At 42.7% G+C, this 27,622-nt stretch overlaps 1 protein-coding gene across 2 annotated transcripts; it reads left to right on the top strand.

Annotated features, from left to right (window-relative positions):
* The first annotated feature begins 311 nt into the window (after positions 1 to 311).
* On the top strand, positions 312 to 27,622 carry LOC129853087 (MAP kinase-activated protein kinase 5). 2 transcript variants are annotated; one of them, XM_055918780.1, is made up of 14 exons: positions 312 to 481; positions 4,375 to 4,448; positions 9,692 to 9,767; positions 11,486 to 11,583; positions 19,082 to 19,190; positions 19,458 to 19,547; positions 19,732 to 19,827; positions 19,913 to 19,993; positions 22,797 to 22,984; positions 23,163 to 23,283; positions 23,801 to 23,931; positions 26,271 to 26,383; positions 26,500 to 26,604; positions 26,957 to 27,619. In XM_055918780.1, exons 1-14 carry the CDS (start codon positions 446 to 448, stop codon positions 27,049 to 27,051), a joined length of 1,413 nt encoding a protein of 470 aa, XP_055774755.1. In that variant the 5' UTR covers positions 312 to 445; the 3' UTR covers positions 27,052 to 27,619. The 2 variants fall into 2 exon arrangements, with proteins under 2 accessions (XP_055774755.1, XP_055774756.1); XM_055918781.1 differs by having other exon boundaries at positions 437 to 481; positions 26,268 to 26,383; positions 26,957 to 27,622.

Below are 27,622 nucleotides of genomic sequence, written 5' to 3' on the forward strand. Positions count from 1 at the left end.
ATATCACTCAATGGCTATAAATACACCACTCTTTGTCCCCCACTCAGCGCCCTACCAAAAGCGGTGAGTTTGCCTATTGGATCCCTTACACCTTACGACTTTTCAGACAACCCATTGGGACTTTGTCGCTCTACATGGTCGCCACAGCCAAGTCAAGACTATCTGAAAAAGTTGGAGGCACTGTAGCAGTGCTGGAATGAGGCATCTCGCCCCGGCTGGATGTCTTCAAGTCGGGTTACCGAAGTAAACGCATTCATCTGTGGCTTTTTGGCAGAATATCAACCGTCATCCATGGCCTGTCATCAGTAGCTTGTACCCGGAAGGGAAAACGTTAGCTATTTAACATTAACAATCGCTGTTAAAGGTCAACACCCTTTGTTTTGATTGTAAACTGTGAAAGAACTCCAAAACAAAAGTTAGGACTCTTCTATCACAGTGGAACATCATGTCGGAGGATAACAACGCAGACATATTCATCAAGGTAAGGGTGAATTTGAAGATAGAGCAACTGTTTGCATGCTGGATGTGCTGCTAATGTTTTTATAATGCATTGAACTAAGTGTCACTTGACTGAAGTGTCCGATTGTCTTTCATTGACAAGTCAGTTGCTTAGATTTTAGAGTAAATATTTTGTTCCTCTTTGTACGTTACTGTAGTATTTTAGCAGTGTTAGTGTAGTGAAGTACGTATACTTAAACTACACTGAACAAAAATGTAAAGGTGACTTAAGTGTTGGTTTCATGAGCAGAAATAAAAGATCTCCGAAATTTTCCATACGCACAAAAATATTATTTCTCAAATTTGGTAAACAAATTTGTTTACACCCCTGTTAGTGAGCATTTCTCCTTTGTCAAGATAATCCATCCACCTGATGGGTGTGGCATATCAAGAAGCTGATTAAACAGCATGATCATTACACAGGTGCACCCTGTGCTGAGGACAATAAAAGGGCACAGTTTTGTCACACAAAACAATGCAACAGATGTCTTGAGGGAGCGTGCAATTGGTATGCTAACTGCAGGAATGTCCACCAGAGCTGTTGCCAGATAATTAAATATGAATTTCTCTACCATAAGCCACCTCCAATGTCATTTTAGAGCATTTGGCAGTATGTCCAAACAGCCTCACAACCGCAGACCACGTGTATGGTGTCGAGTGATTGACTGATGTCAACGTTGTGAACAGTGTCCCATGGTGGGGTTATGGTATGGGCAAACAAGCTACGAACACAAATGCATTTTATCGATGGACATTTGAATGCACAAAAATACAATGATGAGATCCTGAGGGCCATTTTTGTAAGGTATCTGTGACCAACAGATGCATACCTCTATTCCCAGCCACGTGAAATCCATTAGGGCCTAATACATTTATTTAAATTGACTGATTTCCTCATGAACTGTAACTCAGTAAAATCAATGGAATTGTGTTTTTATATTTTTTCTTCAGTATAGTAATTAAATGACATTTTGCAGTTTGGCAGCAGTTTAACTAACTAAATTCAAATCTTGGAAGTGTTTTCAATAGTCAATTACTTTTTTTTGCCCTGTAGCTAGCGGTATAGCTAATTACTGGATCTACACTAGTATACAAAAATAATATGGGTGAAGTAGGCAAAAATTTACTTTCCCTTCATCAGACCTGACTAATTATCACTTGAAATAGTTTGTTTTAATATGATAAATTACATTCTGTTAGTCAGACTACAGTGACCTGTCTTGCAATTTGTATTGTATGACCTCTCAGATTTTAAATACTACTTTTCACGAAGTAGTTTGAGAAAGTAGTTCACTACAGCCAAAATAGCTTTAGTTAAGTAAACTACCTTTTTCTTAAGGATTCATTTAATGATACTAAACTTCTTCCAGTGTAAAGTAATTGGCAGCATGGTAAACTATTTTCAGAGTAGCTTCCCTAACACTTTATTTTAGGAGCAATGTCTCATGTGTAACATGCTGTCTCATATCACCTAATTTAAAATGGAAAACAGTAATCTTATGTCTTATAAGAGCGAAGAAAGAATTCACTTTCCATGTGTATTAGTTACATGAAACCAGCCTAATTTTTGTTTTCCCCACAACACAATTTAGTGCCCCAAGTAGTCTGAACTCTGCTGGATGTTGTTTATAGAGCCCCACAGTGGTGGTGTCATAATACCCATAAAACCTAGTGGTCAAACAGGGAAATGGTTCCAAAAAATGTTCCGCCAATCGTTTTTCCCATAGGGGATTTTAGAAACACTTAAAATAAGGGCTGTGTTTTGTGTTTATAAAATCGCCTGTGGGGAACAATGAATGGTGGGAAAAGTATTGGAACGATTTCCCTGTTTAACCACTAGGTTTTATGGTTATTATGACAAACTGTGTCACTATGTAGGTTTCTGTTTAAACTTATAATTTGTTAAATAACCCTCTTGCTCTCATCACCATGAATATGCAATTGTATGACCCATCTATCAATGTGTTATTTTTTTTTTCTTCATTTGCTACATATCAGAACAACCTTTTGTACTTTTTACTTTGATGTCCTTTTTCTGGAATAGATGAATGAGTGTGACGTTCAACCTCAAATGTGTCATGGTCAGAATCCGGTGTAACGATCAAGCACCCTCAAGCGAGTAGGGTATTGAATACTTTAATTAGCTTAGTAGATGCTTTTAGCAGGAAACACTCCTATGTATTAAGGATATATACCTCCTTGTGAACCCTCTCTCCTCTCTCCAGGTCTGTCTTAAATGTCATCCAACCAGTCTGTCTGGAACCATAATCATCCCCAGACAACCCCTCAGATGCCTGGCCTAGTCGCCCCTGCTCTTGGCTGCTACTCTTAGTGTGTCAGTGGGCATCCATATCAACCATAAAATGTGTTCCAAGTGGCCGGTCAGAATGTGCTAAGGATGGGAGGAGGCACAGAGGGGAGAGGGTCGGTTTCCATTTGAACAGCCACAAAATCAAAATGGGCTATATCGTAAAAATTCTTGAAAACAAACATTTGGTCTTTAAGGTTAGCAGTGTGATTCAAGGTTTGGATAAAAATCTGATTTTAAGAGTATAGAAATACTACGAATGTTTACTAGTGACAACGAGAGGTGCTGGCTGTTTGGAATAGCCTAGCGCAGAGAATTGGAACACAGCCTGGGTCAAAAAGCCCCAAGGGCCAGATTGGCCCACTAGACTGAACAGGAAAAGGAAAGGTTTTAAGTGACACTTATGGAGTTTACCTTAAGCATTTAGGCTTTTTTGTTAACAACTCTTCCTTGCTACTTGCCAAATACACCCTTGCTAGTCCTAGGATATAAAGAGTTGGACCAGAGCCCAGTGGTACTGGATAGGGGTCATCTCTGGTCCAAGAAAAGCCTCTGAGTAATTGGTATGCATTACGATTATGGCCAACGAGTGTATACACAACAGGACCTTGACCTAGCAATAATGTAAAATTCCTCTCTTAACTGCGAACAGGGTTGCTGATGCCTAAACATGTTTTCTGTGTGAAATGTTCCCAGATGCAGGACTGATCAAATCAAACTTTATTTGCTACATGCGCCACCTACAACAAGTGTAGACGTCACTGTGAAATGCTTACTTACAAGCCCTTAACCAACAGTGCAACAGAGCTGATCGTGGACTACAGGAAATGATGGGCTGAATAGGTCCCCATTAACATCGATGGGGCTGGAGTGGAGCGGGTCGAGTGTTTCAAGTTCCTTGGTGTCCACATCACCAATGAAATATCATGTTCCAAACACACCAAGACAGTCATTAAAAGGGCACGACAACACGTTTTCCCCTTCAGGAGACTGAAAAGATTTGGCATGGGTCCTCAGATCCTCATAAAGTTCTACAGCTGCACCATCGAGAGCATCTTGACCTGTTGCATCACCTGCAACCGCTCGGCATCTGACTGCAAGGTGCTACAGAGGGTAGTGTGTAAGCTTCCTGCCATCCAGGACCTATATAATAGGTGGTGTCAGAGGAAAGCCAATTAAAATTGTCAGATTCCAGTCAGACTGTTTTCTCTGCTACTGCATGGCAAGCGGTACCGGAGCGCCAAGTCTAAGACCAAAAGGCTCCTCAACAGATTCTACCTCCAAGCCTTTAGACCTCTGTAATTCATAAAATTGTCACCCAACAATTTACATTGACCCCGCCCCCCTCCCTTTTGTACACTGCTGCTACTCGCTGTTTGTTACCTATGCATAGTCACTTTGCCCCCACCTACATGTACAGATTACCTCAACTAGCAAGTACCCCCGCACACTGACTGATTGGAGGCCTTGAAAGTAAAAAAACAAAACATATTTCTACTTATAGCTATTTATCGTTTAAAGGTATATGTAATTGACCCAGATGCATTCTTGATTTTTCCCTCTCTTAGGAAACCTCCATCTTGGAGGAGTACAACATCAATTGGACACAGAAGCTTGGGGCTGGGATCAGTGGACCTGTTAGGTGAGTGTTGTTCTCTCATATTTTGCCCTATTGAAGGGTTCGCTTTGCCATAGCCAACTCATTTGTGCAATGTAGGAGATGCATAAATATGGTTGCATAAACCCAGATGAGGTTCAACAGTTGTCCTCTAGAAGAGTCCAGTGCTCTTAGACTGGATTGTAGATGGTGGTGTCACCTACACTTGTTAAAGGTAGTATTACTCAGTGTGTTTACAGTGGCGCCTACCCTGGCAGCACCAGCACCCTCTCACCCCATTGACCCGGTCGGTGTGGCAATGTGTCATCTCTGGACGGGGCATTAGTGTCAATGTGTTTGGGATTCACCTCGTCAGCTGTGGAGGGAAGTTCCTCCAACATTCTCATGTTTAGGGAATTGGACTTGCGTTGAATTGCCTTCACCTCAAAGGCTGTCTTACACTTTCCTAATTCATCTTTGGCCAGGCTACTCGCTTCAGAGGGGTATATTACGACGCCAGCTAGATCTTTTCAGGATTTTCTAAAGCTAGCCAGCTTCAGTTTGCTTTAAATTTCACCTCCGGCTTCATCCATGTTACGGATGTGTGCATTTATCATGCACCCGCTGTTAACTCAAGCCAGCTTGTAACTGCGCGTTTGTGTCGAGCGTGGGTAGCTGAATGCCAAACTCTTCATTGAGACCATGCTGAAACGGCAATCCATGGACGAGTCAGTGCCATATTTTTATTTTTTTGTTGCTGAAAATGAAAGGTTATCCTGCAAATTCAATGGGGAATGGGCTACTAGAAGTGCTGTCATTCTTTTATGAATCAATTTGTTAATCTAGTCTTTGGTGTGCTAGTCAATGCACAGGCCCCCTTTCCCCACTCCTATGGCTAAAATAATTGTATTAAGACAAAAGTAAAGTTTTACCACGTGTGATGTTTCAAGTGCATCCTGTTATTACTTAATGTGTTGTGTGACGTATTGGGCTGGGAATGTCACGATATCGCCATACTTATTGCGATTCTCGTGATTTAAAATGCATTGCGATTTGATGTTCCAAACTTATTACTCCACCATACTGTAGGTCTGCTGCAGAGGGACGAGAGCCATGAGAAGAAGTTTTGATCAGTCATGGAAATAAAAGTGCTGAAAACAAATTGGCTCTCTCTTTAAAAAGAATATGGAGAACAAGCAATGAAGGGAAAATACTGGAGATTTGGTGCATGTACAGCCTACTAGCGATATCACTTAGAAATGTTTTTGAAAGAGAATCTAATTATTATTATTTTTGTCCATTAATTTGACCAGAAATACAGTGTAGACATTGTTAATGTTGTAAATGACTATTGAACTTGAGGTATCTGTCTCAAACTAGACACTAATGTACTTGCTCAGTTGTGCACCGGGGCCTCACTCTTTATATTCCGGTTAGACAGTTTGCGCTGTTCTGTGAAAGGAGTAGTACACAGCGTTGTACGAGATCTTCAGTTTCTTAGATATTTCTTGCATGGAATAGCCTTAATTTCTCAGAACAAGGATAGACTGACGAGTTTCAGAAGAAAGTTCTTTGTTTCTTGCCATTTTGAGCCTGTAATCGAACCCACAAATGCTGATGCTCCAGATACTCAACTAGGTTAAAGAAGGCCTGTTTTATTTCTAAGTGACCCCAAACTTTTGAATGGTAGTGTATTATACTATTTTTAACATTTTGATTTATTAAAACATTTAATCAGTCATCTTCCTAAGATATGGTCTGAAGAGTGAGGGGAATCTAATTTGATTGAGCAGTGAGTTGAGGACCAAACTTCATTCAGGATAAAGTGGACCAAGCCTGCCCTGGAGTAGGTTAGAGCTGGTGGCGTTGTTATAGAAATTTACCTGGCTAAAAGGTAAGGCACCTTCGTGTCGACTGTTATCTTGAGTTGAACATGGAATTTACTGAAGTTAGCTCGCTAATTCTTCCTCTAGCTTCATAGTACACCCCTCAGTTCTTCCTGAGCGAGTCAATTGTTACCTAGGCCTTGCTTGATATGATTGGCCTTACCTTTGGAACAGCTGGTATGTGACTCAGACTTCAACAGATTTCAAAGTACTGGGTTAGGGTTACTGTTTGTAATGGTCCAAGTCCTGGGTGGTTCACCTTTTGTCATGGTCTTAAGGCACACACACAGCGCACCTAATGTGGATCTAGTATTCGTCTGCTGATAATTCAGTGCGCTGTGTTTTAGGGACCACCTACTATAGACATATGACTTCCCACAATTTTCATGTGATTCTACATGTAAAATCGGTGTGCACTCTGTTCGCAAATTACTTTCAGAGGTGTTAATTACTCTCTGCCAGCAAACGCTATTGGTATGTCTGAGCCTTAAGTCCTCAGCGGCTCACCATTCGTCATGGTCTACTGACACACAATGAACACAAGCTCTTGCGTGCCGCAAAACCTTAGTTATTTATTCAGAATGGAGACTCATTGCTTTCTGTTTCTAGCTATCTATAGCTAGATACTGTATGTATTACTAGCCTATGTCTTTGCTCTCTCCTTCCAATTTCTTGTTCCCGTTACCCTGTTCTCCTCCTCATGCTCTTTCTGATGCATCAGGAATTTCACTCCCCCTGTTGAACTTTGGTCGAAGCAGAATGTTCCTCCAGGATAGGCTATGTTTTATTCTTAGTGTAATCTGAGTTTAGGAGCAGAGGTTATGGTTTGGATTGAATGTTTGTCCTTAGTGAGAGGCTGGTACTGGTATTAAGCCTACTCTTATTTAACCTAATAACGGCGTGGACCACCATTAGCGCTAGACCTGGGAATTGCCAGGGACCTCACGGTACGATATTATCACGGTAGTTTGGTGCCGATACGATATGTATCGCTGTTCTTTGTATTGTATTTTGACACTGATTTTTGTGATTTGTTGTTCTGAACATATTGCTGCTGCAGAGGGACAAGGGAGAGCAACGAGAAAATAAGTTTTGATCGGTCATGGAAATAAAAGTGCTGAAAACAAATTGGCTCCCTGCTGGAGAACAAGCTATGGAGGAGAAATGCTGGATTTTAATACGATATTGTCAAAATGATACAATATGTTTTCAATAATATCCTGACTCTATTTATACATTTTAATATATATATATATATTTTTTTACATGTTTCATTCCCCTTCACTAATTAGCTCTAGGGCTGCACAATATGGGCAAATTATGTAATAGTGCATTAAAAAATGCAATAATTTGATTGATTTTTGCAATTTTTATTTAGATTAAACACTTTGGTGAACTGTTGGGATCATGGAAATTAAATGTGTATTCCAATTCATGATTAGTGGTGTTTGGCATGACAACTAATCAAGTTTATCAAATCAAGTTTATTTTATATATATCAGCTAATATCTTGAAGCGCTGTACAGAAACCCAGCCTAAAACCTTAAAACAGCAAGCAATGCATGTGTAGAAGCACGGTGGCTAGGAAAAACTCCCTAGAAAGGCCAAAACCTAGGAAGAAACCTAGAGAGGAACCAGGCTATGAGGGGTGGCCAGTCCTCTTCTGGCTGTGCCGGGTGGAGATTATAACAGAACATGGCCAAGATGTTCATAAATGACCAGCATGGTCAAATAATAATCAGGAGTAAATGTCAGTTGGCTTTTCATAGCCGATCATTAAGAGTATCTCTACCGCTCCTGCGGTCTCTAGAGTTGAAAACAGCAGGTCTGGGACAGGTAGCACGTCTGGTGGACAGGTCAGGGTTCCATAGCCGCAGGCAGAACAGTTGAAACTGGAACAGCAGCAAGGCCAGGTGGACTGGGGACAGCAAGGAGTCATCATGCCCGGTATTCCTGACGCATGGTCCTAGGGCTCAGGTCCTCCGAGAGAGAGAAAGGAGATAATTAGAGAGAGCATACTTAAATTCACACAGGACACCAGATAAGACAGGAGAAGCACTCCAGATATAACCAACTGACCCTAGCCCCCCGACACATAAACTACTGCAGCATAAATACTGGAGGCTGAGACAGGAGGGGTCAGGAGACACTGTGGCCCCATCCGATGATACCCCCGGACAGGGCCAAACAGGAAGGATATAACCCCACCCACTTTGCCAAAGCACAGCCCCCGCACCACTAGAGGGATATCTTCAACCACCAACTTACAAGGCTGTGTATAGGGGGGGGGGGCGCCAACCCAGACAGGTAGATCACGTCAGTAACTCAACCCACTCAAGTGACCCCTCCTAGGGATGGAATGGAAGAGCACCAGTAAGCCAGTGACTTAGCCCCTGTAATAGGGTTAGAGGCAGAGAATCCCAGTGGAGAGAGGGGAACCGGCCAGGCAGATACAGCAAGGGTGGTTCGTTGCTCCAGAGCCTTTCCGTTCACCTTCACACTCCTGGGCCAGACTACACTCAATCATATGACCTACTGAAGAGATAAGTCTTCAGTAAAGAATTAAAGGTTGAGACCGAGTCTGCGTCTCTTACATGGGTAGGCAGACCATTCCATAAAAATGGAGATCTATAGGAGAAAGCCCTGCCTCCAGCTGTTTACTTAGAAATTCTAGGGACAATTAGGAGGCCTGCGTCTTGTGACCGTAGCGTACGTGTAGGTATGTACGGCAGGACCAACTCGGAAAGATAGGTAGGAACAAGCCCATGTAACGCTTTATAGGTTAACAGTAAATCCTTGAAATCAGCCCTTGCCTTAACAGGAAGCCAGTGTAGGGAAGCTAGCACTGGAGTAATATGATCAAATTTTTTGGTTCTAGTCAGGATTCTAGCAGCCGTATTTAGCACTAACTGAAGTTTATTTAGTGCTTTATCCGGGTAGCCGGAAAGTAGAGCATTGCAGTAGTCTAACCTAGAAGTAACAGAAGCATGGATACATTTTTCTGCATCATTTTTGGACAGGACATTTCAGATTTTTGCAATGTTACATAGATGGAAAAAAGCTGTCCTTGAAACGTTCGTCAAAAGAGATCAGGGTCCAGAGTAACGCCGAGGTCCTTCACAGTTTTATTTGAGACGACTTTACAACCATCAAGATTAATTGTCAGATTTAACAGAAGATCTCTCAAACTCTAATGAAAAGGCCAGGTACAGTAAAAGTTGTGACATGGTAGGAACCAAAGTGTTTCTCGGGACCATTCTTAAATTATCAATGTTGTAATTTTTTTGCCGCCTCGTGCGATATTAAAATGAGTTAATTTGTGCAGCCCTAATTAGCTCTATGAAAAGCTGGCTCACTATTGTTGTCTGATTTCTTAATTCAATTTTTTCTCTTCCTCAATAGAGTTTGTGTTAAGAAGTCGACTCAGGAACGATTGGCCTTGAAGATCCTCATTGATCGTCCCAAGGCCAGAAATGAGGTTTGAACCATTGTTTTGGTTTTATGATTGTCTTTTGTTCGCGTCGTCCTTGTCTGTGTGTCATCTCCACTGTTATGTGTCTTCTGTTTGGTCAGTGTTGCGTCTGTTGTGTTGTCTAAAGTGCACTAATTTCAACCAGGGCCTGTAGCGCTCTGCTCAAATATAGTGCACTATATAGGGTTTTATTTGGGACATAAGATGCAGTCCAATATATTGGCACCCTTGCATGAAAAACTGTTTCTTAAATAATACATTTTTTAAAAACTGTACAGGACCAGCATTTTTTATTAAAACAAAAATGACTATTTTTAACTTCAAAGTAAATGATGGCCTTGACCAAGTTATTTAAATTCTTGTTTACTGTGTTTTTTCTCACCTGTGTTAAGTTGCAGGTGCCTACATGGTAAAAATAGCCATTCAACTAGTTTTGAAAAGAACAAACTGAACATTCTGCTCCCTTGCACTCAATTGTATAGTCACTCAGCCACTAAATGTCATCACCAGCCCACTACTTACTATTAGATAAAGAACCTTGGCAGAGTAGTGAACTACATGTGTTTCAGCTAGTAATTTAATACATTTCTTCTGTAGTTTGGTGGTAGTTGAACTAAATTCAAAACTTGTTAGTGGTTTCAGTAGTTAATAACTTTTTTTGTAGTGTTGTAGCTAACTACTGGAACTACGTACTACATTGTTTGCTAAAATACAATATGGGTGAAGTAAGGCAAGACTGTTCCTGATTTTTTTTTTTTGGCATCATACATGTCTTATTCTCACTTAAACTAGGCTTGGTCGATTATACCATATACCTGGGTATTTCGAAATACCTTGGTATTTTTGGGGTAGGGGATACCCCTGCTGGGGTGTATGCTACTGCTTAGAACTATAAGTTAAGTATAGCTGTAAGAAATCTAAGATGTGTCAAATTATATTCAGCTCAGGGCTCCAGCTATGTGTTTGGTTTTCTAACTTTCTAGCTAGATGTTAAGGTTCTTGGTTACAGCAGAGACATTCAGTCCTCTCCTGGATCAAGATCCTTGTTGCCAAAATAATTTTGTGTGTCGTCATCCCCTCCAAAAATGTAATTGTTTAAATAAATAAAAAACGCGCCACTTGTGTGCACATTCGATAATACCGTATACTATATATGGTACAGAGACAGTATGAAAATCTGGATAACGCCCATCCCTGCTTTAAACGTAGTGACTCCAGAGTGAGCTGTTCTTGCAATTTGTCGTCTGACATAACTAAAATTGGATATGGTAATTCTTCACAGAGTTGAAAAGATCTAGGGAACTACCTTTTCAAAGCAACTTTAGTTAAGTAAAATATGTTTCTTAATTAAGGGTAGCTTTAGTGTAGCTTCTTCCAGTGTGAACTAATTGGAAACTTGGTAAACTATATTTTCAGAGTAGCTTCCCCAACACTGCACCTCGGCTACCTGCAGTTGTCCAGCTGTGTGCGGTGCAGTTGAAACGAGCTGCCCCCACCACACCACATCACAGCAGTGCAACGTGCCCTTGTCAGCTCTGAAGGGCTATTTGGCCTATATGGTTCTGCAAGGAACGCTGAAAAATAAGTCTGTCTGTAGTTTTGCCGATGGTTATCTGCTCTGTTTGTGTGTATCAATCGTGAAAGACTGTCTGCCTCTGCCTAGCTAGACGTGGTCAGTGTCACCAGGCGTGTTTTAACTCTTTGTTCTGTCCGTGATGATTCAGGTGCGGCTTCACATGATGTGTGCCACACACCCCAACATCGTGCAGATTATGGAGGTGTATGCCAACAGTGTGCAGTTTCCTCACGAATCCACTCCAAGGTGAGGAGGAGCAAGTCCACTGTACCAGCACATACAACACGTCATTGACGGGATCACCTAAAAACCTGTGAATGCCACTGTCATATTGCTACATACAGTATTAATGCTTGTGCACCTTGTTTACTTTTACTACAGGGATGTGATATCAGTTCTTGCCCACAACTGTTAACCCTTACTGAGTCTTGTATTAATCCTCGTTCGAGGCATAGACCAAATGGCACAGTTCTAAGCTATCTTGTACTGTATGTATACCATTTCAAGCCAACCCCAAGGCTATGTCATATAGAGGGTTAGCTACTGACCATAGCATTTCTGTGTTAGATATGTAGAGGTGCTGACCAGCGGCGAATAAACTACAAGCTATAAAAACAAAGTTGCACACTCGATACATAAACTCCCAGTAATTTATTGTTTTTATAGCTTGTAGCAATAATAATATGCCCATAGAATTGAATTCCACTGTCTGAAGAGCCCACTCAGTGCCAATGGCTCCAATGTAAATGTCACTGACATGTCTACCTCAGATCAGCCTCATAATAACACTAAAAACAAATAACCAACCCAGAAAAGGACAAAACATAGCCAATATTAACATATGTAGCCTGAGAAACATTGTTCATGAAATTGACAACTTAGTAACATCAGAAAACATTCATATTTTGGCCATCTCTGAATCACACTTAATTATGTGATGCAGTAGTAGCTATACATGGTTATAGCATGTATAGGAATGGAGATGTTGCTATATACACTATTTGACCAAAATCTTTTCAAACATATCATTGTATAATGATGTGTGTTAATATGGAGTTGGTCCCCGCTTTGCTGCTATAACAGCCTCTACTCTTCTGGGAACGCTTTCCACTAGATGTTGGGACATTTGCTACGGGGTTTTGGTTCTTTTCAACCACAAGTATTATTTAGGTCAGGCAGTGATGCTGGGCGATTTAGGCTTGGCTCGCAGTCGGCATTCCAATTCATCCCGTAGATGTAAGATGGGGTTGAGGTCAGGGCTCTGTGCAGCCCAGTCAAATTCTTCCACACCGATCTTGACAAACTATTTTTGTATGGACCTCGCTTTGTGCACTGTGGCATTGTCATGCAGAAACGGGAAAGGGCCTTCCCCAAATTGTTGCCACCCATTTGGAAGCACAGAATCATCTAGAATATAACTGTATGCTGTAGCATTCAGATTTCCCTTCACTGGAACTATGGGGCCTGAACCATGAAAAACAGACCCTTTATTCCTCCTCTACTAAACTGTACAGTTGGCACTATGCATTGGGGCAGGTAGCGTACTCCTGGCATCTACCAAATCCAGATTAGTCAGTCGGACTGCCAGATGAAGTGTGATTCATCAATCCAGAGAACGGGTTTCCGCTACTCCAATGGCGGGGAGCTTTACACCACTGCAGCCGGCACTTGGCATTGCTCATGGTGTTCTTAGGCTTGTGTGTGGCTGCTCGACCATGGAAACCCATTTCATGAAGCTCCCGACTAACCATTATTGTGCTTACGTTGCTTCCAGAGGCCGTTTGGAACTCTGTAGTGAGTGTTGCAACCGAGGACAGACAATTTGTTTTGCACGCTTCAGCACTCGGCGGTTCCGATCTGTGAGCTTCGTGGCTGAGCCATTGTTGCTCCTAGACGTTTCCACTTCACAATAGCAGCACTTATAGTTGACTGGGGCAGCTCTAGCAGGGCAGACATTTGATGAACTGACTTATTGTAAAGGTGGCATTCTATGACTTTCAAAAATTGAAATGCTGATGTGGCGATCATAAAGAACTACAAATGTTGATCTGGACGAGACTGCCGAATTGATGCAAAGGTAAGAATCTCTGGATTTACTATCTAATGTTAGGTAAGTGTAGTAATGAATAAATTGACAAAATGTATTTTAAATTGACAATTCTGTGAACGGTCTAGCGCAAGTTTTTTTAAAATTTACACAATACCTGTTAGCAAAGGTGTCAGCTAGAGATGACGTGTAGGAGCTTGCAGGGATTTGTAGTTTTCCATGTTGTCTACTTTGATGGTAACTAGTATTTTCGAGTCAGAGTAAATGGAGTGGACTATATTGATACATTTTTACACGGTTTTCAAAACGTCACTCCAGGGTAAGCCTACACACAACATTTTTTTTTAAGGGTTTCTAAAAATCCCCTATGGGGAAAAATGATTGTAACCATTTCCGTGTTTGACTGCTAGGTTTTATTGTTATGACACCTCCACTGTGGGGCTCTATTCCTGTTAGGCTGAGAGATGATGTGGAAGAAATATGGCTACAGGGTCCTCTGCCTCACCTAAAGCCTAGTCTCATAGACTGAGTGCTAAAAGTCAGTATTTGGACATATAAAGAAAGCACTATTTAGCATTGTTAGGATACTAATCTCTTGATAGTGTTAACCATATTTTGACGCAAAACATTAAGCCTAGTTTTTTTCCGTTGATGAGTAAATCAACTAGGCTCGAGCCATTTATAAACTTGTGACATCCTTCTGAACCCAAGTGGCTGCCATTGTGTTGTTTTTCAAATTATGGAGTTGGCCTTTAATTTGACAATTGAACTTGGTATTCAGTATCTGATACCATGTTAAATTGTCAAATTTAAAGGCCAACTTCTTAATTTGTAAAACACAATTGCTCAATAATGTATGTGATATCAACAGAGGTATGTTTTCGAAGTGACCTAAATATTGACTGGTTGTTATAAAGCTCTCCACTCAAAAATAAGCTTCAGGCTGTAACCTGTAACCTGAACCAGATAGCAGGCATTGGTTATCAGTCAACCTACCAGGGTATTTACCTATCAATCAATCAATCAATTAATTTTATTTTATATAGCCCTTCGTACATCAGATAATATCTCGAAGTGCTGTACAGAAACCCAGCCTAAAACCCCAAACAGCTAGAATGCAGGTGTAGAAGCACGGTGGCTAGGAAAAACTCCCTAGAAAGGCCAAAACCTAGGAAGAAACCTAGAGAGGAACCAGGCTATGAGGGGTGGCCAGTCCTCTTCTGGCTGTGCCGGGTGGAGATTATAACAGAACTATGCCAAGATGTTCAAAAATGTTCATAAGTGACAAGCATGGTCAAATAATAATCATGAATAATTTTCAGTTGGCTTTTCATAGCTGATCATTAAGAGTTGAAAAACAACAGGTCTGGGACAGGTGGCGGTTCCATAACCGCAGGCAGAACAGCTGAAACTGGAATAGCAGCAAGGCCAGGCGGACTGGGGACAGCAAGGAGTCACCACGGCCGGTAGTCCCGACGTATGGTCCTAGGGCTCAGGTCCTCCGAGAGAAAGAGAGAAGGAGAAAATTAGAGAGCCAAGATTTTCAAAATGTTCATAAATGACAAGCATGGTCAAATAATAATCAGGAATAAATCTCAGTTGGCTTTTCATAGCCGATCATTAAGAGTTGAAAACAGCAGGTCTGGGACAGGTAGGGGTTTCGTAACCGCAGGCAGAAACAGTTGAAACTGGAATAGCAGCAAGGCCGGGCGGACTGGGGACAGCAAGGTGTCAGCATGCCCGGTAGTCCTGACGTATGGTCCTAGGGCTCAGGTTCTCAGAGAGAAAGAGAGAACGAGAGAATTAGAGAGAGCATACTTAAATTTACACAGGACACTGGATAAGACAGGAGAAGTACTCCAGGTATAACCAACTGACCCTAGCCCCCCGACACATAAACTACTGCAGCATAAATACTGGAGGCTGAGACAGGAGCGGTCAGGAGACACTGTGGCCCCATCCGAAGAAACCCCCGGACAGGGCCAAACAGGAAGGATATAACCCCACCCACTCTGCCAAAGCACAGCCCCCACACCACTAGAGGGAAATCCTCAACCACCAACTTACAATCCTGAGACAAGGCCGAGTATAGCCCACAAAGGTCTCCACCACAGCACAACCAAGGGGGGGCGCCAACCCAGACAGGAAGTTCACGTCAGTAACTCAACCCACTCAAGTGACGCACCCCTCCTAGGGACGGCATGAAAGAGCACCAGCAAGCCAGTGACTCAGCCCCAGTAACCGGGTTAGAGGCAGAGAATCCCAGTGGAGAGAGGGGAACCGGCCCTGGAGAGACAGCAAGGGCGGTTCGTTGCTCCAGAGCCTTTCCGTTCACCTTCACACTCCTGGGCAGACTACACTCAATCATATGACCTACTGAAGAGATAAGTCTTCAGTAAAGACTTAAAGGTTGAGACCGAGTCTGCGTCTCTCACATGGGTAGGCAGACTGTTCCATAAAAATGGAGATCTATAGGAGAAAGCCCTGCCTCCAGCTGTTTGCTTAGAAATTTTAGGGACAATTAGGAGGCCTGCGTCTTGTGACCGTAGCGTACGTGTAGGTATGTACGGCAGGACCAACTCGGAAAGATAGGTAGGAGCAAGCCCATGTAACGCTTTATAGGTTAACAGTAAAACCTTGAAATCAGCCCTTGCCTTAACGGGAAGCCAGTGTAGGGAAGCTAGCACTGGAGTAATATGATCAAATTTCTTGGTTCTAGTCAGGATTCTAGCAGCCGTATTTAGCACTAACTGAAGTTTATTTAGTGCTTTATCCGGGTAGCCGGAAAGTAGAGCATTGCAGTAGTCTAACCTAGAAGTAACAAATGCATGGATTAATTTTTCTGCATCATTTTTGGACAGAAAATTTCTGATTTTTGCAATGTTACGTAGATGGAAAAAAGCTGTCCTTGAAACAGTCTTGATATGTTCGTCAAAAGAGAGATCAGGGTCAAGAGTAACGCCGAGGTCCTTCACAGTTTTATTTGAGACGACTTTACAACCATCAAGATGAATTGTCAGATTTAACAGAAGATCTCTTTGTTTCTTGGGACCTAGAACAAGCATCTCTGTTTTGTCCGAGTTTAAAAGTAGAAAGTTTTCAGCCATCCACTTCCTTATGTCTGAAACACAGGCTTTTAGCGAGGGCAATTTTGGGGCTTCACCATGTTTCATTGAAATGTACAGCTGTGTGTCATCCGCATAGCAGTGAAAGTTAACATTATGTTTTCGAATAACATCCCCAAGAGGTAAAATATATAGTGAAAACAATAGTGGTCCTAAAACGGAACCTTGAGGAACACCGAAATGTACAGTTGATTTGTCAGAGGACAGACCATTCACAGAGACAAACTGATATCTTTCCGACAGGTAAGATCTAAACCAGGCCAGAACTTGTCCGTGTAGACCAATTTGGGTTTCCAGTCTCTCCAAAAGAATGTGGTGATCGATGGTGTCAAAGGCAGCACTAAGGTCTAGTAGCACGAGGACAGATGCAGAGCCTCGGTCTGACGCCATTAAAAGGTCATTTACCACCTTCACAAGTGCAGTCTCAGTGCTATGATGGGGTCTAAAACCAGACTGAAGCATTTCGTATACATTGTTTGTCTTCAGAAAGGCAGTGAGTTGCTGCGCAACAGCTTTTTCTAAAATTTTTGAGAGGAATGGAAGATTCGATATAGGCCGATAGTTTTTTATATTTTCCGGGTCAAGGTTTGGCTTTTTCAAGAGAGGCTTTATCACTGCCACTTTTAGTGAGTTTGGTACACATCCGGTGGATAGAGAGCTGTTTATTATGTTCAACATAGGAGGGCCAAGCACAGGAAGCAGCTCTTTCAGCAGTTTAGTAGGAATAGGATCCAGTATGCAGCTTGAAGGTTTAGAGGCCATGATTATTTTCATCATTGTGTCGAGATATAGTACTAAAACACTTAAGTGTCTCTCCCGATCCCAGGCCCTCGCAGATCCAGGACAGCTAAGCCCTGGAGGAATACGCAGATTCAAAGAGGAGTCCGTAATTTGCTTTCTAATGGTCATGATCTTTTCCTCAAAGAAGTTCATGAATTTATTACTGCTGAAGTGAAAGCCATCCTCTCTTGGGGAATGCTGCTTTTTAGTTAGCTTTGCAACAGTATCAAAAATAAATTTTGGATTGTTCTTATTTTCCTCGATTAAGTTGGAAAAGTAGGATGATCGAGCAGCAGTGAGGGCTCTTCGGTACTGCACGGTACTGTCTTTCCAAGCTAGTCGGAAGACTTCCAGTTTTGTGTGGCGCCATTTCCGTTCCAATTTCCTGGAAGCTTGCTTCAAAGCTCGGGTATTTTCTGTATACCAGGGAGCTAGTTTCTTATGACAAATGTTTTTCGTTTTTAGGGGTGCAACTGCATCTAGGGTATTGCGCAAGGTTAAATTGAGTTCCTCAGTTAAGTGGTTAACTGATTTTTGTCCTCTGACGTCCTTGGGTAGGCAGAAGGAGTCTGGAAGGGCATCAAGGAATTTTTGTGTTGTCTGAGAATTTATAGCACGACTTTTGATGCTCCTTGGTTGGGGTCTGAGCAGATTATTTACAAACCGAAAAGGAACAAAATCATCCATGTGTAATGACCACGTCTTTACTAATGCTGCAGAAATCTGCTCTAAAGCGGTATCCACACTCATTTGGATCTAATGATCATAATATAACGGCCATATCTAGAGAAACCAAAGACTGGACTTAAAATTGTGTACAACCTGATGCCACACTTGAAGCATTTTATGAAATTGCATCTTCTGGTTGCTGATAGGCATGTGCCCGTCGAGAAACTTGTTAGAACTGCCAAATCTCCATGGATAGATAATGAATTGAAAAGCTGAGGGGGATGAGGTAAAGGGAAATAAGTCTAACAACACAGAAAATTGGCAAACATACAGTAAATTGAGAATGTGCTACTAATCAAAAATAAACTATACTATGGAACAAAGATCATGATAATATCTGGAGTACCTTAAATTAAATTATAGGCCTTCATTGAGGCAGATGGCTTGTTCATGACAAAACCCTTTGATAATGCCAACCATTTTAATACATTTTATTGTTGACAAGATTTGCAAAAATAGGCATGACATGCAAACACTGAGCCTTCATATTCATGCATATCGGACCAAATAATGAAAGACTAGCACTAGTTTCGAGTTCTGTAAAGTTGGTGTGGAAGAGGTTAATACTTTCTATATTTTTTTGCCATCTATTAAATAACCACAAGTCATCTGGTACTGATAACCTGGGTGGTGAATTGATGAGGTTGGTAGCGGAATACATTGCCACTCCGTCTTCTAGGCTTAAATTGAAGATCTAGCAAACAGGTGTGCCCTGGAGTGAGCCAAAACTCATTCCGTTGCCCAAGAATAGTAAAGCACCCTTAAATAGTTCAAACATCCAACGAATCCGCCTGTTGCCGGTACTTAGCCAACTTTTGGAAGAAATGGTGTTTGACCAAATGCAACGTTATTTTACAGAAAACAAATTGTATTATGTATGGTTTTTTTTTGTTTTTTTTATGTCTTTGTTTCCTGTGTGGCCCCAGGATGGGGATCCTAATAAAATACTACAAACTAATGGAATAACCAAATTCAAGCTTCACCCCAGATTTGAGTAGATGACAAGTGTTTTCCCTCATTCATTCCTTGTCTACATCTCTTTTGATCTTTCCCTCCATATCAGAGAGAGGTTACTGATCGTCATGGAGATGATGGAGGGAGGTGAGCTGTTCCACAGGATCAGTCAGCACAAACACTTCACAGAGAAGATGGCCAGCCAGGTCACTAAACAGGTACACCTTCTGCCTGTCGTGAAAACACAAGGGTCCCATATTCCATACGGTACATAGTGAACGTGTTTCAACCAGAGCCCTGTAGGTGCACCCCATAGGGAATAGAGTGCCATTTGTGACACGTAGATTTATGCATTCAAAAAGAGCATTTTCCTCTGCGTTGCAGCTCCTCCTCCCAGGCGTCCTAGTGTACACATACATTAATTACATGACTTCCTGGTGTAGTTGAGCGTCTCTCTCTCTGTGTTGTCCTTTATCCTCTGTCAGATCGGCCAGGCGCTGGAACACTGTCACTCACTGAATATTGCACACCGAGACCTGAAACCAGAGAACCTGCTCTTCAAGGATAACTCCCTGGTGAGGAAATAGATGGGCTGACTGTGAAGCACGCACATACTGCTCTTTATACAGGTGTCTAGTAATAGGCTGAAACAAGCATGTTGCAAGAGGAGAATCGCTTAAATTTTTCACAAATCCTAACTGAGAATGCTCATATGCTCATCCCTCTTTCTGGTCTGTCGTTATCCCTTTCCTGTTCAAGGATGCACCGGTGAAGTTGTGCGATTTTGGATTTGCCAAAATCGACCAGGGGGACTTGATGACCCCACAGTTCACGCCTTACTACGTTGCACCTCAGGTAAGGATGATTTGACACCAAGTTGGGGAGTATGCTATAGACATTTTTGGATGAAATGGTTCAATCAGTCTTCTCCTCACTCTAGGTACTTGAGGCTCAAAGGCGACACCAGAAGGAAAAGTCTGGAATAATACCTACCTCACCCACCCCCTACACTTATAACAAGGTGAGCCACTACCCCCCCACTTATAACAAGGTGCCCCCCGCCCATTCTTCTCAAGCTCTGTCAGGTTGGATGGGGGAGCGTTGCTGCACAGCTATTTTCAGGTCAGTTTAGAGATGTTAGATCGGGTTCAAGTCCGGGCTCTGGCTGGGCCACTCATGGACATTCAGAGATTTGTTCCGAAGCCACTCCTGCATTGTCTTGGCTGTGTGCTTCGGGTCGTTGTTCTGTTGGAAGGACATCATGCATCTCTCTGTACTTCGCTCCATTCATCTATCCCTCAATCCTGGCTAGTCTCCCAGTCCCTGCCGCTGAAAAACAATCAATCAAATGTATTTATAAAGCCCTTTTTACATCAGCCGATGTCACAAAGTGCTATACAGAAACCCAGCCTAAAACCCCAAACAGCAAGCAATGCAGATGTAGAAGCACGGTGGCTAGGAAAAACTCCCCAGAAAGGCAGGAACCTAGGAAGAAACCAAACTGAGGGGTGGCCAGTCCTCTTCTGGCTGTGTTGGGTGGGGATCATAACAGAGCATGGCCAAGATGTTCATAGATGACTAGCAGGGTCAAATAATAATAATAATAATAATAGTCACAGTGGTTTGTAGAGTGTGCAACAGGTCAGCACCTCAGTAGTAAATGTCAGTTGGCTTTTCATAGCCGATCATTCAGAGTTAGAAAGCAGGTGTGGTAGAGCAAGTTGCAAACTGCAGGTCTGGGACAAGGTAGCACGTCCGGTGAACAGGTCAAGGTTCCATAGCCGCAGGCAGAACAGTTGAAACTGGAGCAGCAGTACGACCAGGTGGACTGGGGACAGCAAGTAGTCATCAGGCCAGGTAGTCCTGAGGCATGGTCCTAGGGCTCAGGTCCTCTGAGAGAGAGAGAGAAAGAATTAGAGGGGGCATACTTAAAATTCACATAGGACACCGGATAAGACAGGAGAAATACTCCAGATATAACAGACTGACCCTAGCCCCCTGACACAAACTATTGCAGCATAAATACTGGAGACAGGAGGGGTCAGGAGACTCTGTGTCATCGTCCGACGATACCTCCGGACAGGGCCAACCAGGCAGGATATAACCCCACCCACTTTGCCAAAGCACAGCCCCCACACCACTAAACGGATATCTTCAACCACCAACTTACCATCCTGAGACAAGGCCGTGTATAGCCCACAAAGATCTCCCCCACGGCACGAACCCGAGGGGGGCACCAACCCGGACAGGAAGATCACGTCAGTGACTCACTCAAGCCACTCAAGTGACGCACCCCACCTAGTGTTGGGATCGAAGAGCGCCAGTGACTCAGCTCCTGTAATAGGGTTAGAGTCAGAGGAACCGGCCAGGCAGAGACGGCAAGGCTGGTTTATTGCTCCAGTGCCTTTCCGTTCACCTTCACACCCCTGGGCCAGACTACACTCAATCATAGGACCTACTGAAGAGATGAGTCTTCAATAAAGACTTAAAGGTCAAGACCGAGTTTGCGTCTCTCACCTGGATAGGCAGACCATTCCATAAAAATTGAGCTCTATAGGAGAAAGCCCTGTCTCCAGCTGTTTGCTTAGAAATTCTAGGGATAATGAGCCCTGTGTCTTGTGACGGTAGGGTTGGTATGTACGGCAGGACCAAATGGGAGAGAGAGGTAGGAGCAAGCCCATGTAATGCTTTGTAGGTTAGTAGTAAAACCTTAACCAGCCCTAGTTTTGCTTCACTGTAGGGATGGTGCCACCATGCTTCACCGTAGGGATGGTGTCAGGTTTCTTCCAGATGTACGCTTGGCATTCAGGCCAAAGAGTTAAATCTTGGTTTCGTCAGACCTGAGAATCTTGTTTATCATGGTCTGGGAGTCCTTTCGGTGTCTTTTGGATAACTCCAAGTGTGCTGTCATGTGCTTTTTACTGAGGAGTGGCTTCTGTCTGGCCACTCTACGACAAAGGCCTGATTGGTGGAGTGCTGCAGAGATGGTTGACCGTCTGGGAGGTTCTCCCATCTCCGCAGAGGCACTCGGTGACCATCGGTTCTTGGCCACCTCCCTGACCAAGGCCCTTCTCCCTCGATTGCTCAGTTTGGCCTGGTGGCCAGCTCTAGGAAGAGTCTCGGTGGTTCGAAACTTCCATTTAGGAATAATGGAGTCCACTGTGTTCTTGGGGACCTTCATTGCTGCAAACATTTTTTGATACCCTTCCCCAAATCTATGCATCGACACAATCCTGTCTCGGAGCTCTACGAACAATTCCTTCAACCTCATGGCTTGGTTTTTGCTCTGACATGCACTGTCAACTGTGGGACCTTATATAGACAGGTGTGTGCCATTCCAAATCAATTTAATTTACCACAGGTGGACTCCAATCAAGTTGTAGAAACATCTCAAGGATGATCAATGTAAACAGGATGCACCTGAGCTCAATTTCGAGTCCAATAGCAGAGGGTCTGAATACTTATGTAAATAAGAGTCCCTTTTTTTATACATTTGTGAAGATTTCTAAAAAACTGTTTTTGCTTTGTCATTATGGGGTTGTGTGTGTGTGGATTGAGGGAAAACAAATATTGAATACATTTTATAATAAGGCTGTCACTTAACTGTGGATTAAGGGAGTGGGGTCTGAATACTTTCCGAATGCACTGTATAACAAGGTGAGGCACTACCTCAGCCACAATGAGACATTATTCCACCAATGGCAGCATATTTCCACATTATGCAACATATTTCCACTCAGTGTTTGTAGGGTTCTCACACTAACTCTTCTCCTTGCTCGCTCTCCCTCCATCCCTATGACTTGGCTCATTCACTGTGCGTGCAGAGCTGTGACCTGTGGTCCATTGGGGTGATCATCTATGTGATGCTGTGTGGCTACCCTCCCTTCTACTCCAAGCACCATAGCCGCACCATCCCCAAGGACATGCGCAAGAAGATCATGACGGCCAGCTTCGACTTCCCCGAGGACGAGTGGAGCCAGATCTCTGAGATGGCCAAGGACATTGTTCGCAAGTATGTCCCCACAGCAGGCTTTACTGTGTGTGCTAACAAGATGCCATGGTTCACGAGTGATGGTTTTGCCTGACAATGTGGACTGCCAAACCGGTGCTTTAATCATGTTGTATTCTTTGGATTGAGTGAGGAGGGTTTGAAGAATCTGTCTCACTAGTGTTACTTCCTCCCTCTGTAGGCTGCTGAAGGTGAAGCCTGAGGAGAGGCTGACCATCGAGGGGGTTTTGGAACACCCCTGGCTGAACTGCACAGAGGCTCTGGACAACGTGCTTCCTTCCGCTCAGATGATGATGGACAAGGTGGGCCTGGATGGATAGACAGGGATGGATAGCTTTTATGTAACGCTTTCTTTCCCGTTAGTCTCAAAGCGCTTTAGATAGACCCAGTAATACTTACTACAGGACTCTGCACACAAAGCCTTTGCTGCCTTAAAGGGATACTTTAGGATTTTAGCAATGAGGCCCTTTATCTACTTCCTCAAAGTCAGATGAACTCGTGGATCCTATTTTGTCTCTGCGTGTTTGAAGAAAGTTGCTAACTTGCGCAATTGCTGACTAGCGCTAGCAGATACCATAAAGAGTCATTGAGTCATTGCGCTAACACTAATTAGCATTGATTCGTGAAACTACCTCTGACTTTGTTCATAACGGACACAGACATAAAAATTGTGTCCACAAGTTCATCTGACTCTGGGGGAAGTAGTAGGATCATTGCCAAAATCCTGAGGTATCTCTTTAATAGCAATGTTCAGGGTGCAAAATTTAGCCATGTGACCCTTCCTCTTTCCGTCTATTCCTCCGTCCCTCCCTCTGCCAGGCGGTGGTAGCTGGGATCCAGCAGGCCCATGCTGAACAGCTGGCTAACATGAGGATACAGGACCTTAACGTCAGCCTCAAGCCTCTCCACTCCGTTAATAACCCCATCCTGAGGAAAAGGAAGCTCCTAGGGTCTGTCTTGTTAAATGCCTGTCTCTCTATTTAGTAGTTGGTTAGGATCTGCTTTACACAGTCTGATTGTCACTACTTTAGCTCTATAGCGGAGAGGGACTTTCTGCTGAGAACAGCACTGCTAAACAAAATGTGTGTGGTGGTGTCTGGATCTCCTGACTGTGTGGTGGTGTCTGGATCTCCTGACTGTGTGGTGGTGTCTGGATCTCCTGACTGTGTGGTGGTGTCTGGATCTCCTGACTGTGTGGTGGTGTCTGGATCTCCTGACTGTGTGGTGGTGTCTGGATCTCCTGACTGTGTGGTGGTGTCTGGATCTCCTGACTGTGTGGTGGTGTCTGGATCTCCTGACTGTGTGGTGGTGTCTGGATCTCCTGACTGTGTGGTGGTGTCTGGATCTCCTGACTGTGTGGTGGTGTCTGGATCTCCTGACTGTGTGGTGGTGTCTGGATCTCCTGACTGTGTGGTGGTGTCTGGATCTCCTGACTGTGTGGTGGTGTCTGGATCTCCTGACTGTGTGGTGGTGTCTGGATCGCCTGACTGTGTGGTGGTGTCTGGATCGCCTGACTGTGTGGTGGTGTCTGGATCGCCTGACTGTGTGGTGGTGTCTGGATCGCCTGACTGTGTGGTGGTGTCTGGATCGCCTGACTGTGTGGTGGTGTCTGGATTAGAGGTCGACCGATTATGATTTTGATACCGATTATTGGAGGACAAAAAAGGCCGATACCGATTAATTGGCCGATTTTATTTAATAAAATAATAATATATATATCATACACACACACATTTTTGTAATAATGACAATTGCAACAATACTGAATGAACAATGAACACTTATTTTAACTTAATATAATACATAAATACACACACGCACACAGCTCTGAAGTGACAATGATACTGAAGAGTCTGCTTAGGAGACAAATACTCTCAACTGTTTGAATAAAAATAGAGTTTAAGTTACCTGTGATGAATGTTGAAAACAAACTTTAATTTCTATATGCAGGAAATCCTATTTTAATAATGGGCATGGTAAGAATTGACAACCAAAGTGCGAGTCATAATTCCCATGACACCTAGCAAAATCTGAAAAGCGGTTCCTTCATTTATTCCATAGGATATTTTTAGATTCACTTAAAATAAGGTGTGTGTTTCGTGTAGGCTTACATCACCGTGCCAATTTTATAACTGTGTAGATATCCATACGACAAGGTAACTCTGATCAATATTGGCTAAATATAAGCGAAGATAAAAAAATAAATAATAATTGTAGAGTGGATTTATGAAAATATGTTGACAAACGTTACCTTATCCTAGTGAGATTTACACGGGTATCAAAACGTCGAGGCGGTTTAAGCCTGCACGAAACACAAACCTTATTTGAAGTAGATCAAGACATTCTCTGTGGAAGACATGAACGGTAAAATAACGAAGGAACCCCTTTTCAAATTCAGCCGCAAGTTATTACAGGAATTATAACACGTCGACTATTTCTCTCTAAACCATATACCTTTGACTAATCTGGAAACTATCACCTCGAAAACAAAACGTTTATTCCGTTCCGTATTTTATCTAACGGGTGGCATCCATGAGTTTAAATATTACTGTTACATTGCACAACCTTCAATGTTGTCATAATTACGTAAAGTTCTGGCAAATTAGTTCGCAAAGAGCCCAAACTGTTGCATATACCCTGACTCTGCGTGCAATGAACGCAAGAGAAATGACACAATTTCACCTGGTTAATATTGCCTGCTAACCTGGATTTCTTTTAGCTAAATATTCAGGTTTAAAAATATATACTTGAGTATTGATTTTAAGAAAGGCATTGATGTTTAAGTACACATTGGAGCAATGACAGTCATTGATTGATTGTTTTTTTATGAGATAAGTTTAATGCTAGCTAGCAACTTACCTTAACTTACTGCATTCGCTAACAGGCAGGCTCCTTGTGGAGTGCAATGTAATCAATGCAAGATTGGATCCCCCGAGCTGACAAGGTTAAAAATCTGTCGTTCTGCCTCGTAGGCCGTCATTGAAAATAAGAATGTGTTCTTAACTGACTTGCCTAGTTAAATAAAGATTAAATAAAGGTGTAAAAAAATAAATAAATAATCGTCAAATCGGCGCCCAAAAATACAGATTTCCGATTGTTATGAAAACTTGAAATCGGCCCCGATTTAATCGGTCAACCTCTAGTCTGGATCTCCTGACTGTGTGGTGGTGGTGTCTGGTATCTGGATCTCCTGACTGTGTGGTGGTGGTGTCTGGTATCTGGATCTCCTGACTGTGTGGTGGTGGTGTCTGGTATCTGGATCTCCTGACTGTGTGGTGTGCTACAGCAGCAAGCCGAGTGATGGCTTCTTCATCCATGACCCAGAAAACGGCGGCGAGGACTCCAACGTGGCCCTGGAGAAACTACGAGACGTCATCGCTCAGTGTATCCTCCCACAGGCTGGTCAGTCCACACACAAACATACACACACTTCCCATCAACCAACAGATGTACAACTTCTGGCATACATGCATGCACACAGTGAGCATGGTGAAACTGTGTTTGCTTGTGTGTGGCAGGGGAGAATGAGGATGAGAAGCTGAATGAGGTGATGCATGAGGCTTGGCGTTTCAACCGGGACTGCAAACTGCTGCGAGACGGGCTGCAGGGCCTCAGCTGGGACGGTAAGCATAACATACTGCATGGATACAGCATTCAATGCAGAGCAATGGCAGCTAGCACATACAACAACACTCATTTCTGTGGGGGGGGGAATCCCCAAATGAATGGGAAATTCTAATTCATCAGTTAGTAACCTTTGCTTGCTCAATGTTTGTTAAAATCTCTGTCTCCGGATGATTTCATTGGAAACATACATTTAATTTTTATTTATCTTTTTTTACTACAAAACGTAAATCCTACATTTTCACATGTTGGGTGGTGTTGGAGGATGAATTTGATGACGAAAAAGGGTGGAATTTACATTTTTTGTATCTGGTTTTGGTCAACATTTTAATTATTTGGTCTTCATTGTAGGACGTGCCTTTACTGACAAAGTGGATCGCTTGAAGTTGGCTGAAATAGTGAAGCAGGCCATAGAGGTAAAGACACATTTGCAAGACTGTCAGTAGCAAGTGCTGTCTTACCTTTTGTAGCGTTTATTAGAACAGTTTTTAGCCAATGACTGTAGAGGCATTTTTATGTGAATTGACATGCTAAAACCAATAGCATTTTTTTTCATGTACTCACTTGCAAGACTATTGTACAGCTGTAGATATTCAAAAGAGGACTTGTTTGTACTATACTGTTTTTTATGAACAACTGCAAATAACATACAATCCTTATATATTTTAGTTTTTGCAAAAAAGAAAAAGAAATACTTTGTTTTCTGTACCCACTGGGAGGGAATTTTTCCAAGCTGCTTGACCAGGATGTCCACAGTGATGTGTTTTAATCTCACTTGTTTTTATTTAATTTGATTCTTATTTCTTTACCTTTTTAACAATGCTAAAAAATAGTATTTATTTAACAAAGAAATCTTTATTTTTGACCATGAAGCCAAACGTTTAAGTCTGTCAGTTGAACAATAGAGGCTCTAAAGCAGACCGAGGAACTAGGTCTAAGCTCCGTTTCTCCACCCACTGGGTGGGTGGTTTGTGTTCTAGGGAGGGGTAGGGAGTGGGCCCTCGGTGACAGTGTGAG

This window comes from Salvelinus fontinalis, chromosome 4 (genome assembly GCF_029448725.1).
Source record: "Salvelinus fontinalis isolate EN_2023a chromosome 4, ASM2944872v1, whole genome shotgun sequence".
NCBI classification, from domain to species: Eukaryota; Metazoa; Chordata; class Actinopteri; order Salmoniformes; family Salmonidae; genus Salvelinus; species Salvelinus fontinalis.